Genomic DNA, 20,668 nt, shown 5'->3' on the forward strand with positions numbered 1-20,668 from the left:
AAATAAGTATGGCGGCTCGGTTTCGTACAGGTGACGATATTTAATATTTCTTCAAAATAAAAAAAAATATTACAAGTCAGAATATGTGTGTTATTTTTATGAACCTTATTTAATTTTCGGTCTGGTAATTCTCTCAATGGTCGTGCGGTTAAAGGCGTATGTTTCCCAACCCAGATACCAGAGCTGTGATGGTTTGAATCACAGCACTTCAAATGTTTTTTGTATAAAAAAAATTAAATTTAATATGTCGATTAGGACTATAACATCTCTTTTAGGAAATTGAAAAACGACCTCTTATGAAGCAAAAAGAGCGATGCTGGCGCTCCTTACTAACAAGTAGCAGAAAGAAAGATGATGGTACCCAAGATGGCGACCTCCAGCAAAACAGAAAAGAACAATATGGTGGCTGTGACATCATCTAAGATGGCGGCCTCCAGCAGACCAATACAAGATGTCATCCGTAACGGAAATTGCAATGTTCTAGAATCCAAAATGGCGGACATGTTCTTAGAATTAAGATTGCGTTAGTAAAGAAAATTGAAATATTCGGGGATTGGGGCGTTCGATGACAATATTACGGAATTCAAGATGGTGATTATGGTCGAAGATCAAGGTTAAAGGTCAACGTCAAATGACAAGGTCAAAGGTCATCTAAGACATCAAAGGTCGGTCATTGACCCCATTTACATCCACTCTCCGACTCCATGTGTCCGGAGGAACATTTATATACTATTACTATTACTACTACTACTACTACTACTTCTACTACTACTACTACTACTACTACTATATTTGCAATCTAATGGACAACCTAACAATTAAATATAATAAAAATCGTAGCTAAATGAAAATATTTTTAAAAGTCAATGCATGGATACATTTCTACAGATGTAGTAGTATATATAATTTAGTTTCAATTATTTGCTTGTTATTTTCTTTAGTTCACTTTGAGTTGCGCAGGATCATGATCTCTATGAACACTATACTGTTTGGATTCAATGACACACATTAAAAGTAATACGTATTATTTTGAAAGTTATATGCGTATTTATTAAATATATCAAAAAACCCTTAACCAATTTTGCACATACACGAACTGAAATATTACAATGGCCATACCTAACTATTTAACAAATATTATGAAAATCAAATCAACGGTAAGACAGTTATCGTTGGATAATTCATATACATATAAACATATAAACGCCGAACGGTCTAATTGTTTGGAAGACCTCTCGTCGCTCAGTCGACTATTAGTTCACCCTAAACTGAGACCTCACAGACTTACGTTATGCAATGACCAAAGTTAATAGTACCTGATCTCTATGGAGTCCATCCTGTTTGGATTCCAAACCAGAAATTAAAGAAATGCAAAGTGATTTTGAAAGTTAATGTGTATTTATTTACAGGGCAGGGTAAGCCGGGAAACAGGCTTGGGCTGAAATTTTTCATTTTTATTTTACTTGTTTGTCTAGTGTTGTTTTTAAAATATGGTCATTGAACGAGAAAAGGAAAATTAAAAATTTACTATCATGGAAATTAAAATCCTGTTAAATACAAGTATCAATTCATGATTCTGTGTTAGAAAAAAACGTAAAATATTTAATAACCACGTAAAATTTACAATACCCAAAGATAATTTATCAGAAAAGAATATCAACATTTCTTTAGTTAAATGAGCAAAACATTCGTTGAAATTTAAGTTTCAGGTTGTCTTAAAATTTTGTTCGGAGTTAATTTCTCAAATTTTCCTGGGAGCTCCTTCCTAAACGTACAAAGTCCAGGGCCCGCGAATAATAGTACCACGACAGTTTATTAAATATATATAAAAAATTGACAGATTTTGCTCATACACGAAATTAAAAATTCCATTGGCCATACATAGCAACCTACTAAATTTCATGAAAATCCAATGAACAATTTCACAGTTATCGTCGATCAAATTCACACACATATATACAAACGCCAAACGCTCTAGTTTGGAAGACATATCGTCGCTTCGTTGATTACAGGTTGTGCGTAAGTTATGTGATTAAAACTTTATAAAAGCTTAAAAATTAAGTTTCTAGCAGCGTGAAAAGTCTTCAGAATAAAGCATGTAATGTGAACATGACGAATCAACAGCGACAAATATTCGCCACACCTAATTTATCTGTGACACTGTAGAAGACCGAGCGTAACAAACATGACGCCAAATATTAATACAAATACCCACTATCTTCCTTATCATTACCATTTTCGTAAAACAATATTTATTTTACATATAAATTTTGTTACCTACAAATTATTCTACCAATTTTCGTTACTCTTTGATGACTTCATCGTTTCGAATTACCATGAGATTCACTACAATAATTAAATAATTCACTTGAAAGTTGGAAGTAGCCGAAACGATAAATTACTTCATGGACGTTCACATTTACATTAGAGCCATTATTTTTTTCCCCCATAGTTTATGGAGAAAACTCCCAGAAAATTGGCCCCAAAAGTTATCTTACTTAATTCCCTTTATTATGTTACTAAATGAGCCCGCTTCTGAAGGAGAGTGAGGCCATACCTAAACCAATAAATATCCTCAGGTTCTGTTGCAGACTGTGCCGTACTTGATCTCCTCGATGCTAGAGCGAAGCGAAGCGGACACACCTGCGAGGCGGTAGTTGGGGTCTCACCTGGCGGTGCATGGTGATGCTGCCGTGGTCCGTCGAAGGCCAGCTCGCTCGCGGGATCACCGGCGGCAGCACTGACAGCAGTAGCATCGGCAGAGTGCCCCCGATCACGCTCACAGACGGCTTTCTCTCCGCCGAGTTCTTCTTGTCACCAGCTGTGCAGTTCTCCGCCTGCAAAAGTCGTAGTTAATAGACATATAACCATTTATACGTAATCTCAATAGGTATGACGTGATTTACCAGTGTATTTTTCCCTTGAAAAGATTCTCATACATTATTATTTTACGTAACTCTTGATAATATAAGGTAACCTTATCGTATGAATGTAATTACATGTTTTTCACTAAATATGTCATTTTAGATATGTACATATATATTTTTATGGTTGTAATTTTTTGTGCAGTGGCTTTGTCAAGAATACTAGTTACGTTTTATGTACTTTATATTAATACTATATTATTTAATATATATTTGTCTACAGCTACTAACTTTATATAATAACTTATGTATTTTAATTTCATCGATAACTACAAACAGATTGACGCATTTATTTTGCTATTTGGTCGTAGTTGTGTCTGATATCTCTATGTCTATAAGTTAAATGGGACAAAACATACAACAAATCTTAAATAGGCATGTTAACAGTAAAATAGCTTAGCGTTCTGGAAATGGTACCATGCGAGGAGCAAAGAGCGGATCGATGACCGACCACCCCGAAGTCACGGCGGCCGTATTGGATGACTTTGACCTTGACCTTTGACCCTGATCTTCAAAATTGGGAAAAATTATTTAAAAATGACTCAAAATTAAATAAATCAGCCAACTTTTGCCAAAATGTTCTTATATTAGTTAAAATTGCGCGACAAATAAAAAAAAATACGGAAAAAGTACAAGTTTTCTTTTTTTGAGAGAAAAATTCCCGTTTTCTAGGAAAATTTCCCGTTTTAATCCTACAAAATGTCATCGGATTGAATATTCCTTTAAGTGGCTTATCACTCCTAGAAGCAAGCCATTCTAAGCCACTTAGATCAGGACACTGACCTCGGGCGCCATCGTTGGAATTTTCGTTATGACCGCCGTCTTGAGAACTGTATTTTTTGAGATAGAAAATCGGGAAAAATTAAAAAAAAAAAACATACCCTAAATTTAAATAGTACTATACCGTTGCACTTTCGATTACGCCCCATCTTGAAAATCCTTATTCTTAAGGTAGTAAACATGAAAATTTTTAAATTGATAAAAAATTCCTACGATTAAATTGTGATTAAAAACGCACTTACGGCATGGATTTAAGAGTCCTCGGTTCGATTCCGACGAAGTCATTAAATAAAAACGGCAACGGATCCTTCCTCCATGGAAGCCACCGGCAGAATGACCTTTTACCATTTTCATGGAAGATATTACGCCAGACAGTATGACGTCATGGCAGCCATCTTGGTTCCGCCAACTTGTTGGCGTCTGGTGGAGGTCGCCATCTCATTTTAGTCTGCTAGAGGGCGCTGTTGACATATTAGTTTTTTTTTTGGCCGATAGAGCGCAGTAGTATTTATTACCGTGCCGTCCGCCATCTTGTCAGCTGTTCTGGCCCCCATATTGAAAATATGTTAATTTTAAGCTAGAAATTCGTAAAATAAAATCCCAAAAAAATTAAAAAATCTCTTGTTAAATTAATGATTGATTCCATTAAGGTCCGGCCTTTGTTCGATCGTTGCTTAATGACATAAAATAAAATTTAATAAAAAATTGGTTGTCTGTAAAGTCGGTTTACGGATGATAGTTTAACGTGACGTCATAACAAAACATTGATGAAATGATTGCATACTTTTATAAATAAAATTGAATCATTTTTATTGAATTGTCACTATTTTGTATGGATACAAAGAAGGAGTCAAATGAAATCTACAATTTAATTGATAAAATTACTTTTATTTGCACTCATTAATTCAAATATGTTTATTACTTTAACGAAGAGATTATTTTAACTATATCTTTTATACATGTTTGCTATTTAACTTCAAGATCGTCGAGAATGTTTTACGCTTTTTCGCAATTACACATTTAACGACGAAGTTTGTTCGTCGTGAAATTAAACGTAGAATTTAAAAAAAAAATGCCCTTGCAGTTAATAAAATAAGTATTAGTAAGTTTAAGAAAGAATTTCGGTTTTAATCTCCAACCCAGACGCTCGTGGTGCGCTGGGGCCGAAATTAAAAATCGTCGAGAATATTTTACGTTTTTATGTCTTCCAGTGCTCAAAATGATATGCAATTGTGGCCCCGGGCACATAATTTTATTTATAATTCATTAATAATAACTCCCCTCGCGATAAACAAAGAAAATATGTATTAACGAGTGCCTAGTTGCCGCGGAAGCGATAAAGATAGCGCGATTCGTTTGGTTCACGTCCGTCACCGTAGATGGCAGAACCGTAGGGGAATAATATTATTTCGTTTTTATAATATGATTTTATAACAAATACGCATCCCAAATACACCAAACCTATATATATAATGTGTTAAAATATATTTTTAAAACATTCTGCAAAAATTCCCGGGTGTAATTTGAATTATTATGTGTAACTGTAAAACACCATTGTTCGTACAAAAACATATTTGAAAATTCAACATTACTTTTAAATAACTGTACTGATTGTGCTGAAAATCGGTGGACGATCGTTAAATTACATAATATTAATAATTCAAACGACGAAAACATGATTGAAAAGTCAAATCGATGGTTATTCCAATCGAGTGGAAGATAGATGTGGCGCAAGCGTACAATGAGCATAATGGGACACATCGTAGTGGAAGAATGTGCGGGTCGGGACACTTTTTCGTGCGTGCAGCCGCCGTTCATCGATTTATTAGACGTCACGTCAAAATTACAAAAAAAAAAAAATGAAAGGTACGAGAAAAAACCACCAAAATTACAAATAAAAAATTTATTACAGAAATTGTAGTAGTACAAAAAAATTCAAGCGTTTCTATAAGTCTACAGTCTTCTTAGAATGCACAGTAAGTCCTTTCTTTGCATGCCTTTACATGTGTTTCAAAGGAATCTCCACATGACAGTTGACGTCAAGTTGGTGGCAAGGTACGCCCAGTCGGTGAACATGCACGTAGGTCGGTTCGCCAAACACATACGACCAGACGTTTGGAAAAGCTATCAATCCAGTTTTTATAGAGGAATTTCTCATCGTTACCCGGCGAACTTTTTAAGAGTTCATACAAAAAATAATGCGCATAGACCAAGCGTCTACGAACCACGAGGCCAAGTCATGTACAATATTAGGTGTGTAAGCCAAGCATCTCCGAACCAAGAGGTAATATTCGCCAATACGCGACCAACATTTTAATCAGGTCATGTTCAATGTCAGGCTTATAAACCACGAAGCTAAACATGTCTTTAGTAAAGACTTATCGATGCACGTTCAAAACAAGAAAGCACATTCGTCAAAAAGGAAGCACATTCGACAAAAAAATAAGTACATTTAACGAAAAGAACGCAGCTTTGGACAAAAATTCAACTCAGTAGTATACAATTTTAACGCAGGAATACGATCACACCGGAGAGATAAGTCACATAAATACGATCTCACGAAAGTGATTCGATCTCGTAACAGGGATACGGTCTTGCCACAGGGATAAATTCTCATCGAAGGGATACGATTGTAACGGCTTGACTACATTTAACGTAAAAAAGTACATTAAAATAAACCCATTTAACTGAGTAGAATGCGATCGTTAATTAACGGTAAGCTACAATGACTATAAATGTTTATAACTCCAACTGTCTTTGCCTCCATCTATCTTTAACTCCAAAAGTCATCGGCTCAAAAAGTATTTGGCTCCAAATTTCATTGACTCCAACAGTCTTTGGCTCCAATAGTTGTTAACTCCAAATGTAATTGGCTCCAAAGTCATTGGCTCCAAAAGTCTTCGGCTCAAGCAGTCTTTGGATCCAAGTGTCATTGGCCTCAAAAGAATTTGGCTCGAACACTCTTTGTCTCTAAAAGTAATCGTCTCAAGCTAGATTAGACCTAACTGTTCCAAAAATATTTTGCCACATGGCAACAAAAGCTACAAGACATGCAAGAAGATGTTGGCATGAAATAAATTAAATCTTTCTGTTCAATGGAGCTACTGAATTCAGTTGAACTTTGAAGACTCGTATTTTCGTAGCCACAAAGACTTATAATCATAAAGCCTCGTAGTCTTATAGTCTTGGAGTCTTGTAGCCTTGTAGACTTGTAGTCTCTTAGTCTTTGTTGCCATGTAACCAAATGTTTCTGGAGCAGTTAGGCCCAAGCCAGGTGGACATGATGACTTTTTAAGCCAATGACATTTGGAGCCAAAGACTGTTGAAGCCAATGACATTTGTAGCCAAAACCTGTACAAGCTAGAGAACTTTGGACCAATGAATTTTTGAGCCAAATACATTTGTAGTCAATGACTTTTGAAACGACGACTTTTGGAGCCAATGACTTTTGGAACCAACGATTGTTGGATAGAACCGAGGATGGATATTGATATTTTAAATATTTTTATTTTTTTAGGATTTGTTACGAATTTCTACCTTAAAATTAACAGATTTTCAAGAAGGGGGCCAGAACAGCTGACAAGATGACGGACGGCACGGTAGTTAATACTACTGTGCTCTATCTGCCCAAAACAACCTAATATGTCAACAGCGCCCTATAGCAGACTAAAATGAGATGGCGACCTCCACCAGACGACAAGTTCGCGGAACCAAGATAACTGCCATGATGTCATACTGTCTGGCGTCATATCTTCCTTGAAATTAGTGGTAAAAGGTCATTTCTGCCGGTGTCTTCCACAGAGGAAGGATCCGTTGCAATTTTGATGTAATGACCTCGTTGGATTCGAACCGAGGACTCTTAAGTGCGTGTTTGATCACAATTTAATCTTAGTAATTTTTTATTAATTTTAAAAATATCCCCGATTTACTAGTTTAATAATTACGGATTTTCAAGATGAGGCATACTCAAAAGTGCAACGGTGAAGTGCTTTTTTAATATAGCGGGTGTTTCTTTAAATTTTATTAATAACATTTTTTTTTCCCGATTTTCTAGCACAAAAATACGGATTTTCATAATGGCACTCATAACGAAAACTGCAACGATGACACTTGAAGTCTAGGTCCTGATCTCAGCAGCTTAGGATGACATGCTTTCAGGAGTATTTAGCCGCTTTAGGTATTTTCAAGCAGTAGAAATTGTGAGGAATAAAGGGGAAAATTTCCCTTGAAATACAGTTTTTTTTTTAAATTTTGGTAAAAAATTTTTCTTAAAATCTGTAAATTTGGGCGATTTTTGGCGATTTGTCTTTCAAATTTTGGTATTTTTTTGTCATTTATTGGCAAATTCTGAAAGTCAAAGTCAATAGTCAAGGTGTAGGTCTTCCAACATGGCCGCCGTGACTTAAGGGCGGTCGGCCATTGACCCGCTTCTTGCTCCTCGCACCGGCACCAGTCCCATAACTGGCTAAGCTATACAACTCTTATTAAATCTTCAAGTACATTTGAGAAAAGTTATTCTGATTAGGGTATTCTAACCCACGCCCTCTGTTAACGAGCAGTCATGCACACATGAGCTTTATTTCACAAAGGTAAAAGTTTGTTATTAACAAGTTAGTTTGAAGAAGTTAGTAAAAATAACGTAATATTGTGATTCATAAAAGAATAAGTAATAACTTAAAAATTACGAGCTTGCTGCTGACAATTGTACATTTTGTTTGTCACAGGTTTAGATGCCAAAATTTCATTATCAATTGTAATTTACAATTTTTATTCGAAAATTATTAAAAGTTGGGTGGACAGCTCTACAACTGAAAATAAACTTTGATTTGCAAAGTAATGTGGTTTAGTCAAGGTTGACTAGGTAAGATTACAAAAAGTAAATAAATTCATCCAAAGTTATTTAGGTTTTTAAGGACATATTATGTTAATAAAGTAGGCTACTCTTCAGACCTGGATTATGTAGGAGGGGGGAAAAGGGCCATGGGCCCTGGGCCACTCACCAAGAGTTTTGCCTCCCATCAACATAGGGATAAATATCACAAAACAGGAAAGATACATGTTTCTTTGTTGTGAATTGTTTATAATAATAGGGAACATTTAACAAAAGTCTGCATACATTCTATTTTACTTCTCTAGCTTGATAAGAAATGTAATTATCAAACGTTATAATAATTTGAATCAGTTAAAATTATTTAAAATCATGAAACATTATTGTAGGTACTGGCCTTTTCTTTCAACAACATAGGAATGCACACTATATTTAGTTACAAAAATTGATAATTTACTAATTTATACAATTAAATTTTAAGTATGTTTTTACTTGAAAAACGAAAATTGCATTAAGTTAAAATAATAAAAATCTTTTATTATTACTGGTGACCAGGAATACGATCATTGCCCTAGCATGTAGGTTTCATTTTCTAACTTGATCATAGGTGGCAGCACAATCAAATGTCGGAACAGAACTAGTCTTCTAGAGAGTAGTGATGTTATGAGTTATTATGACTTGTACGATCTCAATTATTTGTAGTTTACTTGTTTAAAAGTTAATTCTGACTTTCCCCTTTAAATGTTTATCAAGAGTCAGTTTCCTGGATTTTGTCATATGATACATCTTAGTAAGTGAAAAACTGTTTTATTATTCTAATTAGAATAAATGCATGCAAATAGTGATGTCTTTTCAATATCTTTATGATGCATTTTCATCATTGCCCTGCCTATATTTGGCCATAGCAATTAAACAAACATTTAAATACGTTTTTGCTTATAATTTTATTGTAATTTTTTTGTTAGATTTCAGTTAATACTGATACCTAAACATAATTACAGATAAGTAACTATGACTAATGCCTATATGACTAATATTACAACACTGTACATTTAATTTGTTTGTAGAAGATATTTATAGTTTGTTATTTACATTAATCGAAAGTAATAGCTTTACTTTTTAATTTTGTATGGATTTTTAAATTACCAGCATTTAAAAATGATGGTCATTTTAAATTCTGAAGAAATAGAGAGTCTGGGGCTTCTAAAAGACATAAGGCATAAGACATAAGACAATATAAGCGACAATGAAATCAGCAGAAGAAATGGCAAATATAAGAAAATGAGACCAGTTATTCACTGTTCAATCAAGACAAATGTCGGAAAGGAGTGATGACTTTGCAGAACCTCATCAACCTGACAATGCTTCAGTGTAAATGGATGTTGTTCCTGGCAAAGAAAAGGCATAAGTACTAATGTTCCCTATTTAGAGAAGAACACTTAGAAAAAAAGGCTGATATTGGCATATCTAATAAAGAAGCTGAGGGCCCACCAGGGGGCAATGACATTGGACTTTGGCTATCCATTATTTAGGAACAGATGCGGGATTACTGGCTGAAAAGGGGTGTATCAACAATCCAGCACTGTGATGAAAGTTTGTTCATTGCACACTCGGTTTAGCAACCTACAAAGTACCACAATAGTACAAGAATATGCACACTTGGGCTTTTCTCTCGTCAAAATCATAATGAAGAAGTCATAACGAGGAATTGGTTATGCTTTTCTCCCTCTAATTGATTTGTTTACTGATTCACGTGCATATTGATATGCTTAACTACAACTACATCACCTGAGTCTTCTCAACTTTCGTCTAATGAATTCTGTGATTGGAAACATTCACAAGAAAATATACAAAGTCATGAGTGGTCAACGGAACATGTGAAGGCTACGATTGCTTTCAATAGAAGGTTAAAAGCGATTGGGCGAATTGATACGGAGCTGACACAACAGGTCGATAGTCAGGAGCAATATTGGAGATCAGTGCTGAAACGAGTAGTAAATGTTATTCAGATTATTGCCAAGCGTGGCTTAGCATTAGGGGAGATAAAGAATTGAATAAATCACCTAGAAAAGAAAACTTCCTGGGTATTCTTGAACTCGTCGCCCAGTACGACGACTATCTTGCACAGTATATCGAAACTCAAGCCAATCTCGTCAAGGGTCACACAAACTACCTGTCATCTACAATAATGGAAGAACTTATCAGTGTAATGGATGAAAAAGTCCTCTGAGAAATTATTTCTTGAGTTAATAAATCAAAATACTATTCCATCTCTTTGGACTCCACGCCTGATAGAGCCCACATTGACCAACTAATCCTTGTATTGAGGTATATGAAGAAAGATCGGCCCGTGGAACGTTTTGTAACATTCATGGCAAACAAGGGACATGGAGCTCAAGACATGTTCAATTGCTTGGTGTAATTTTTTAAGATACATGACCTATGCCAGGGAAACTGCTGTGGTCAAAGTTAGGACAATGTCTCTGCAATGAGTGGAAAGAAAAATGGTCTACAAGCCAAAGGGAGAACGGAGAACAATATTGCATCCATGATTGCCTGTACGGCACACTCTCTAAATCTGGTTGCTTAAATGCTGTAGATAGATGCTCGAGTGCTTTACAATTTTTTATATCCTTAAAAAGCTATTTGTTTCTTCACAGTTTCAACTCATCGGCATTAGTTTCTGACTGAGGCTTTGAAAAATAATTACATAGCATTGACTCTCAAACATGTCACAACAATGCAACTAAGACACCTAAGCATGACTATCAGCAGATTAAGGATGTTATTAAATATATTGCTGATGACTTCGAAGAAAAATACTGTGTACGGGGTGAAGCAGAATGACTTTTAACACAGATGAATCAGCTGGAAATTGGTATTTACACTACCTTTTGGAATTATATCCTGCAAAGAACAGATAATACTAGTAAAAATATACAACACGCAAAACTCGATCTAAATATTACTGTTGAGTCACTGACGAGATTAAAAAATTATGTCGCATCAAAGCATGACTCTTTCGAAACTTATGAGGATCAAGGCGAAGAGCTGTCTGGTTCAACAGAGTATGTTCAGAGGAAAACTCGACACAAGCGCTGAAATGTGCGTCCTAATCCATTTGATTATGGCTATACAGAAGAAGTACAACTCAGAAATACAGAACAGAAATTTTCTGCCTGTTATTGATCAGTTTATCGCTTCTCTTGACCTACGTCTTCAAGCATATAAAGATATATCAAGCCAATTTAGCTTCTTGAGCCTTTTGAAAAATGTCTTCAGACGAGCTTAAGGCAGCAGCAAAGCAACTCGTCAGGTCTTATTAAGATGACTTGAACATTACATTTACCGATGAAATGTGTCAGTTTGTAACATTTGCCAATATATTCACTGACGAGGAGCCAAAAGTATCTGCACTGAACTTTTCATGTACAAGCTTATCATGAAAAGGGGTGTGCAAAACACTTTCACAAACATCGAGATAGATGTAAGGATACAACTAATTTTTATCCAGTGGCAAGCTCTCCTTCTTATAACTCAAATTAATTGAAAACCGATTAAGGACATGCACGAATCATGAACGACTTGTAAATCTGGCTTTCATGAGTGTCTAGGCAGATATACTGCGTGAATTGGACTTTAGTGACATCAACAGCGATTTTACAGCACGAAATTCAAGGAAAGTGCCTTAATTGTAATTGTTATAACATTATTCATTCATTTGTAGTTTATTCATGTGTTATTTGTTAATTATGTTATACTATAGTTTTTAGTGAAAAAATTGAATAAATTTAACTTAATTTCTCTGCGTAAATAAATTTTGAAAAAAAACTTGTGTTCGTTTCATTTAGTGTTTTTGCATGACATATTGCAACACCTTGAAACAATGAGCTTCCCACCGAAACGGGCCCCGGGCCGCCCACATTTTAAATCCGGCTCTGCTACTATTATACATTAACAAAAATAATAAAAATATGTTTGTTTTGACGATTTAGTGAAATGTTATACTGTTACGTGTGGTATAACCTGTTCGGTAAGGGAAGCCCAATTAATTAAATACAGTTGAATTTTTAACTGAAATTTACACTATTAATTAAATTACAACATATAAATTATCTGTCCACTAATTAATCACTCCTTCATTTAGTCCACAGTTGACTCTCCCCAGTGCAGCTCGGCTGGACGGTGGCTCTCCCTATGCTCGTCTCTTACTGCGCGCCTGTGTCCCAACACACTGCCTCCACTACTCACTCGTCCGCCGCACATAACACTGTCTCCGCACACGAAGCCCGTCGCTCACCAAGGGCCCACTCGCCCTCTTCCCTTCACCCCTCGGAGGCCGGCGTCGCCGTTTTCATACCCCTCAGCCCCCCTTCTGGAATGGTCTCACACCCCTTTGAACGTCGCGACATCAGGGCAGACTTGTTACTCTAAGCTGCAGAACAATGCCGTCCTAGTTATGCCACTTCACGCAAGCGGGGCTCTGGGAACGTGGCCGAACCTCCAAAGTCGCCAGCCGAGGAATGGGTAAAGCAGCGTGGAGGGGTTACAGCGGCACGTATGACATTAATTTCTACCTGTCATTGTTTGTAGGTCAAAGATCATTAAATCAATCCAAAGTATTTGGCCTTAAGTTCTCTTATTTCAGTGTAAACCATTCTTTTATTACTAGTTGCGGGGGTCTTTGACATATTTCATCTTATCCAATAAATGCAAGTAGGCTACATACATTTCATACTAACAGGATATGCATCCTACAAGTAACTTACACTTCGTCGCCTGAGAATTGGAATGTTCTATGTCCATTGAAGTCGGAACTGAGATATAAGCATTTGAAAGTTCAAATAACTATGAGTAGCATGACATAGAACAAAATAATATTGGTCTTAAATTAAGAACAAACATTTTTATGTGCGTGGACGTGTGTGGATATAGTACAAATGAATACTAATATTAATTTCGTGTCCATAGCATAAAAAAACCTAAAAAGTGGACATGGAACACTCCAATACTCAGGCGGCGACTTGTTATTGACTCTTGTTAGAAAAACTTTTAACGGACAAGTTTCGGTATATCTGTTACCCACAAATTACGCTTTTCTCAAAGGTAAGTGAAGCGGTTGTTGGCAACAGCTTGTGATTGCAAGTTAAATAACTGTCACTTGCAGTGCTGTACGCTTGTGAAACAGGACCCTGGCCAGGAAGCTACGGAGCGCGGTGGGCCGCGGGGGGCTGACTGACCTGCCCGGAGGCGGCGCCCGGCGAGGTCGACGAGCCAGACGACTCGGGCGGCGGCGACTCCAGCAGCTGCCTCTTGAGGCGGCCCGCCTCTGCGTCCAGCGCCGCCAGCTCCCGCCTGTACACTCGGTTCTGCACCTCCACGCGGAAGTACAGCTCCCTGCGGTCGTCCGCCAGGAACCTGCGGCAGGCAAGTCTCCCCCGTCGTCGGCACATACGAGCCATGCAAATAAAACCATACCACATGCAAATAATATTGATACTACATCACTAAAGCTAAAGTTGACACTGGATAAAATACACAGTAATTAATTCGTACAGTTACATTAACAAAGGTTTAGTAATATTATATTTCGTCTTATTTCAAGAAAACCATACATTGCTACATGCTTCGGTAAAAATGCACAAAAATTTTCATGATTTATTACAACGATTAACCTGGTAAATTACGTTTTTTTCCTTTATAGTTGAAATCATGGGTTAAATTAATCAGTGTTCCTGATTTTTGTCCCTTAGGCTACACGGTACTTATAGGCACACACTTGTGTCATTGTAAAAGACGATGCAAAATATTTGTCGGAGAAGATTTACGCCTATCAAGGAACTGCAAAAAAAAAATTTATTTTGCAAATTATGCTGACAAACACCCTTCAGATAACATTTGGTTACGGAAGTGGTATTCATATTATAATAAATTTATTACTGTGCACGATCCACAAGTGTTTTAGGCGGTAGACTAACAACAAAGGGTCGTAAGTTCGATATTCCTGTAATTAAATTATATTGGTATTATTATTTACTTGAAAAATTATATGTGATAAAATAAAATGGTACACAATGTTCATTAACAGCTATAAGCTACAAAAAATATTGTTGGAAGTAGTAAAAATTAACAGGTTCATGTAAATTCCAGGTGACGGGCCAGCAGTGCACTGCGTGCAGAGGAATATAAAAGTGTACACTATGCTTGCTATGCCACAGAATACACACTCCACAACTAATCAAATTACACAATTCATACCGGCTGCGAAAATTATTTAAAGTCCAATTTTCACTTTTGGGGGATTGCCCATCCCCACCTAATTGTAGGGGGACTTCCACAGAATTCTAATACAATATAGCTCATTAACACTTTCGAGTGATAGCGGGTAGGAGGTTCCCCCTTATTAGCCAGGGACGAGTTTGAATTACGAGCGAAACCTTCGTTCTTGAATAATAAGTATGATACTTAACGATGAAGTAAAATTAACTGACAGTTGTAGTAAAAAGAACTTGAAGGCATTTTTAAAATTATACAACACACAGTAAAAATACATCAACAGCGATGACACAGTATCTAAAGCGAGGAGTCGAAATATCCGCAGGTAGTTCAACTGTAGGCACGCGAACTTCACCTTTACATGTTTTTGTATGCCTTCGCAAACTGTCAAATGTGCAAACCAAACATGGCACTGATAGCAGTAAAACTTCATACAAGAAGGATTCTTTACACCTTTGTTCCTCTCATGTCTTTGTCCATCATGGAAAAATGCGAACGACATATCACAGTAGCTGCAAGAATGTCTAGTTGATGTAGACGAACCTTTCAGGCTCGAACCAGACGATGATGTAACAGATGTAGTACATAATTAAATGGCTGTTGTAGCGAAACCTTTACTTTCTGCCACGCAGCAGTAGTTTAGCAAGTCTTCAAGTGTCTTTTAAATTTATCATTTCTTGCAAATTGTTTGCGACATTGTTTCTAGCCAAAGATTTAGCGATGTAGATTCTTAGCAGATTCTCTCTTCTCGTGTCGTCGAGCATTGCTGTTGTTTGAGAAAACCTCGTCACAGTAACAGCATCGATGCTGGCTAGTTGTTGACGAATCACCAATCATTGAAGTCTCCATCGACGACGAAATGTCATTCATCGAGGTTTCCTCTGCAGCCAGCACGGTTGTCATTAAGCTCTCTTCTGCTGGTGGTACCACGCCTGTTGAAGTCTCCTCTAGTGTTGTCGTCGACGATGCCAACTAGATATGCGCCACCATTGCCGACGATATCGTAATTTTTATTTTTCCCTAGCCTGATTCGGACCAAGGACTCCATGAAGATTTTTTGACTAAAATTTTTTATTTATTATATTTTTTCCATTGACATTTGATAATATTTACGGATTTCCAATATGTCAGTCTTTTTTTCAAAATGATGGAAGTTTTAAATATTAAAATGTTATTAATTTTTATAAATTTTAAAATTTTCTATTAAAATTGGAAAAAAATTATAGATTTTTAAGATGGTGGCCGTAACTTAAATTGCAACACTAGGGAGAAGAGTGTTAGATGGCGGAACATTCTAGAAACCAAAATGGCGGATCCAAACTGCTTAAAAATCAAAATGGCAGACCCAAGTAGGCCGCTCGGGTTAAGTTCAAGGTCAAAAGTCAAGGAAATCCAAGATGGCCGCCGTGAAATCAGAACCCAAGATGGCGGACTGACAATCTCAATCCACTTCCTGGAACCTGCCGCGGGATCTGGCATTTAAATACTACTTCAGCATCACCCTCAGCTGCGAGTGTTATATTGTGCAGTTACAGAATGCCACCCCAGCTGCAAGTGTAGCAGTTGGAGTTATGGAGCTGACCTGCGAGTGTTGCACTCTATCTTGAGGCCCATGCTGTGCATGACGGGGTCGCAGTCGGCGCGCCTCAGGATGGCGTGCAGCTTGGGCAGGAACAGCAGGCACAGCGTGCTGGTGGTCGAGGTGAGGATGAGCGTGGTGGTGGTCACGAAGGCGAGCGTGGCTCGCTCCGACATCAGGTTGGCGAGCACCACCACGATGCCGCTGGTGATCACCGTGCTGTACACGCTCATGCCGATGTACTGCGAGTCGTTCAGCGCCGGGATCTTCACGTGCCTGCCACACCAGCACAACTCTCCGAGTCTCGAGTACAACTTCACGTTAAATCTTCATGCACACAAGCTAAACTTGATGTTAATAACTTGAAGAATGACAAGCGTTGAGATCAAGTTAACGAGTCTCACGATGTGAGTATGATACATGAGCGATCTAGGCCATCGAGAGTCCTCCAACCACTCCTGCCTTTTCGTGTCTGGATACTACAGTGATGAATGTTTGTTAAATAAAAGCACCAGTCTTGGTTTTGACATTTACAAATGTTGTTTTTTCAATAATCATCCACATATTTTTATATATTGTAAATATAAAAAATCATTCTTTCAACTTTATAATTTAAAAAAAATTGCAAAATACAATGCTAGATTTTGAAAGTAATATAAGTCTTTTAAACTAACATAACTTAAATGTATTTAAAATTATTTTCAATTATAAAAACTTAAATTTACCCTGTAGCAGCAGCAGAAATAAAACTGTATAGGCCTTCATGAAGATTTTAAATTCAATAAATAATCAAGTTACTCATACTGCATTGTCCATATTTTAAACATGTATTTGTACAACATAATTATAATCGCACTTGCACCATACCTTATACAAATGTTTATTTCCTTCAAGAATAATTAGTGCTTCCAAAAAGAGAAAGTAAATGATAAATTCTGTAGTATTACAATATATAATGCATGTATTAATATTTTTATGTGGTGAACAAAATGAGTAAAGAGAATAAAATTTTTAGGGCAGAACACAAGAACTCGTCGTCATGTATCAGGACTGAACACTAAAAATACTGAAGAAAATCTCATGTAGCTGCTAAAAAGACTTAAATATTGTATCCTGCTGTAGTAAAGTTCCTTTAAGATATATGTATAGAACTGGCTGTAAGTATAAACACATTTATTAAAGTGGAAATTATGTAAATAACGAGTTTCTTAAAGTCAAAAAAAACGACCACCACAACCTGATAAAGCCAATTCAAGTTGCATCAAATATTCGGTTTGTAAAGTCCATGTAAATATTACTATTGTTTAACTGCTTGTGAGGTTGTGACTTTTTAGCTGAAAGGAGGCAGAATAATTCGTCACTCCACGGTAGCAAAGAGGGAGGATACACTAGGATTTAAAACAACCTGCTCTAGCAACAGCAGCTTAACTGTCATATGAGATTCTTGCCCTCCATGGTTTATGGTTACTATTCGAGGAGCCCGCCTAATCAGGGCTGTATTTGTGTAATTGTGTTAGTGAGGCGGGATGGTAAATGCGATGCTCGCTGGAGCTTCTAGCACACTATCGCCTCTAAGCGCAATAATGAACCTGCGCGCTGTCTTCTAGTCGTGCATAGGACACTATGCGATATGGGCGTTGAACATAACACAATATGGCGGAGAAATGATGATAAGGTGTAATGCAAGACCCTGGAGTGGTTAAAATTAACTGTTTTGGAAATTTCATGTCTACAAATATTTCTTAAAACACGATTTAGCAATTTGCACTATTCTAAAAATAACCATTTGGAAACGAAAAGACGGAATTAGAACTGCTCATCTAACTCAGCGTATTCTTACATGCTTTTCGTAAACAGACACCACTTGGATATGTTGAGCAGTTTTCGAATTGCGTGGTTTTAAATGAAGCTCTGAATCCTTCCTGCTCGGACACAGGCGAGTGGCTGCAACATGCGAGGTCGCTCACCTCGTCTCCCAGGCCATGTACACGCCGACCACCAGCAGCAAGCCCTTGTAGAGGTAGAGCGCGCCCAGCCAGCTGTGCGTGTAGTGCGACCTGCACACCTCCACCTGCGCACAGCCGCCCCAAGCCGTCACACCTCACTGCGGGGTGGCGATGGAAGGTGGCTGCTGAAGCCCGGCTCCGTAGCGGCCGTCGGCCCGGGAGCAAATACTTTTGTTTACTTAATACAAAACTCTTCAAACCAATCTTTATTTTAAAAAAACCGCAAGTCTGCAAAAATTTAAATAATTTAAATGAAGAATAAATAGAACACAACTAAGTGATTTTTAAAAGCATTTTAAGAAGTGTTTTCCCAATAAAACATAATTTTCAATTTTTTTTACACTTTTTCAAAAAAATATGACGAATTTATTTTGTAAAATTTAACAATTTACGTAAGACTGAACGACTTAAAATAAAACATACTTTATAGCTAATAAATAAAAATTCAACAATCATTTAAAATTAGTTTTTGGCACTTTCATAATAGCAAACGTTTCAATCATAGAACAAAAATTCAATATTCACACAATAATTGATTTAATGTATGATGTTCCTCAATCAGTAAGAATTGGTTGATCCATGGGTGACCTCAGGCAATGTTCTCTATCCTGTTAAGCACACTGAAATATCTTTCTGATTGAGCAACAGAAACAGGACGTTCGCAGAATATGCGCATGATACACGCCCATAAGGAAATAAATCTTTAATAAATAGATAAAATAATAAAAGAGGGGACATATATATATTTCTAACTCAGAAAGAAAATGGACTCGATGTGTATTGAATCTGTCACGTAAGAAATATTTTAATAGCTACCATTTTTACTATCTGCATGTTCAGTGATACACACTAATGTTTATTGCGTGAGATTTCGGGTATTTGTACTTACAGGTCATTTAATTAATATTCAAAACAAACTGGAGACAACTGGATCGACAAAAATATAAGCACGCATAGATAACACGATCATGCTTCGCCAACTGCATGTGTGCACTGTGCCCAGAGTAACACGCTAAAATGAATGAACACGGTAGTCAAATGAAGGATCGCAAATAAATCTGAGCTACTGGCTGCAACAGAAGCTGTCCCGCACACAACCACCTGTCGTGGTGGCAGATTTTTCATTGCCTTATCAGGTTTTTTACATTCCACCGCCAAGCGATAGCCAAGCCCAAGTACGTAGGTCTCTATTGGGCTAGGGAGGTCAGCCTCCCCCCCCCCCCTGAAATAAATATCTTATTTGAGGGGCCCGCTAAATGTAACTGTGAAATGGGAATGATAAATTCTATCCTGCGCCTCCCCCACCCCTCGGGAAATTAAACATATTTTTGCCCATTAAATATCATATAAGATAAAACGAAAGATTTTATATATATTTTAGTCTCTTCTTATAGTCTGTTATAACTTTATTCCCGGGGGATTTTCTTATACAAATGTACCGTGGCCAGGACTGTAAAAACTATATGAGCATATTGCACAAATAAAGGTTTACAGATTTGTAATTTTTGTCCTGATATCAGTGTAAATCAAATGATTAAAAAGTCTCGGGGATTTTGCCACCTCCCCCTCCCCCTCCCTCTCAAACAACCCTGGGCACGAGGGGTTCTGGGTTCGATTCCTTTTTAACGTATGTGTGTAAATGTTTAGCATCCAAACAACTCACAATATTTTTCACCGCCACTGAATTTGTCAAAATACAAACAAAGCCACCAATTAGTCCTAAAATTATGTTTGGTTCGATGGTAATAAATAATTACCCTCGTGAAAATCATTAAGAACTAAATTAAAACATTCAATATTCGTACGTGGTACACTTCGCGGAAATTTCCGTGATCTAAGGATTTTTTTTTCGGGTGATCCTGTTGCTCACTCAGCGTTTTAATTGTGTAAATGCTCCATTAGCATCTCATAACCTTTAATCGCCCTTCAGTGACCTCGATGGCGATGAAAGTTTTAATGCATCGACATCGGTGATGATGATGATGTAACCGGTGTCACCACTCGGTAACGTTCTTTTGAGACGAACAGCTACTCTGAGCGAGAATCCTTGAATTCGAGTGCGAGTGACCCGTTCACGGGACCGATGAGCCGCGCCGAGGCCCGTGGAGACGAGAAACGGCTCAGTGAACGGGTCCCGCAGCCCATATAACACTAACTCCCGGAGAGACCCGTTCGTCGGAACCGAGTCTTTGTGACCCGCGTCTCGTTTCTCCCCAGGTGGTTATGGGAACGCCCAGACGGGATTCGGTTCGCTAAGCCCGGACTGTGGGTCGGT

The 20,668-nt window shown here is 37.3% G+C and overlaps 1 protein-coding gene across 1 annotated transcript in view; it reads right to left on the reverse strand.

Annotated features, from left to right (window-relative positions):
* The window catches only part of LOC134531347 (uncharacterized), a 353,666-nt gene that overhangs the window by 116,288 nt on the left and 216,710 nt on the right, over positions 1–20,668 (reverse strand). Inside the window, exons 13-16 of the mRNA XM_063367045.1 lie at positions 18,355–18,458; positions 16,391–16,663; positions 13,773–13,950; positions 2,670–2,837 (exon numbers count right to left, since the gene is read on the reverse strand). Of these exons, the coding sequence (XP_063223115.1) occupies positions 2,670–2,837; positions 13,773–13,950; positions 16,391–16,663; positions 18,355–18,458 (723 nt within the window). The remainder of the gene's footprint in view (positions 1–2,669; positions 2,838–13,772; positions 13,951–16,390; positions 16,664–18,354; positions 18,459–20,668) is intronic.

Source organism: Bacillus rossius, chromosome 3, assembly GCF_032445375.1.
Source record: "Bacillus rossius redtenbacheri isolate Brsri chromosome 3, Brsri_v3, whole genome shotgun sequence".
NCBI lineage: Eukaryota > Metazoa > Arthropoda > Insecta > Phasmatodea > Bacillidae > Bacillus > Bacillus rossius.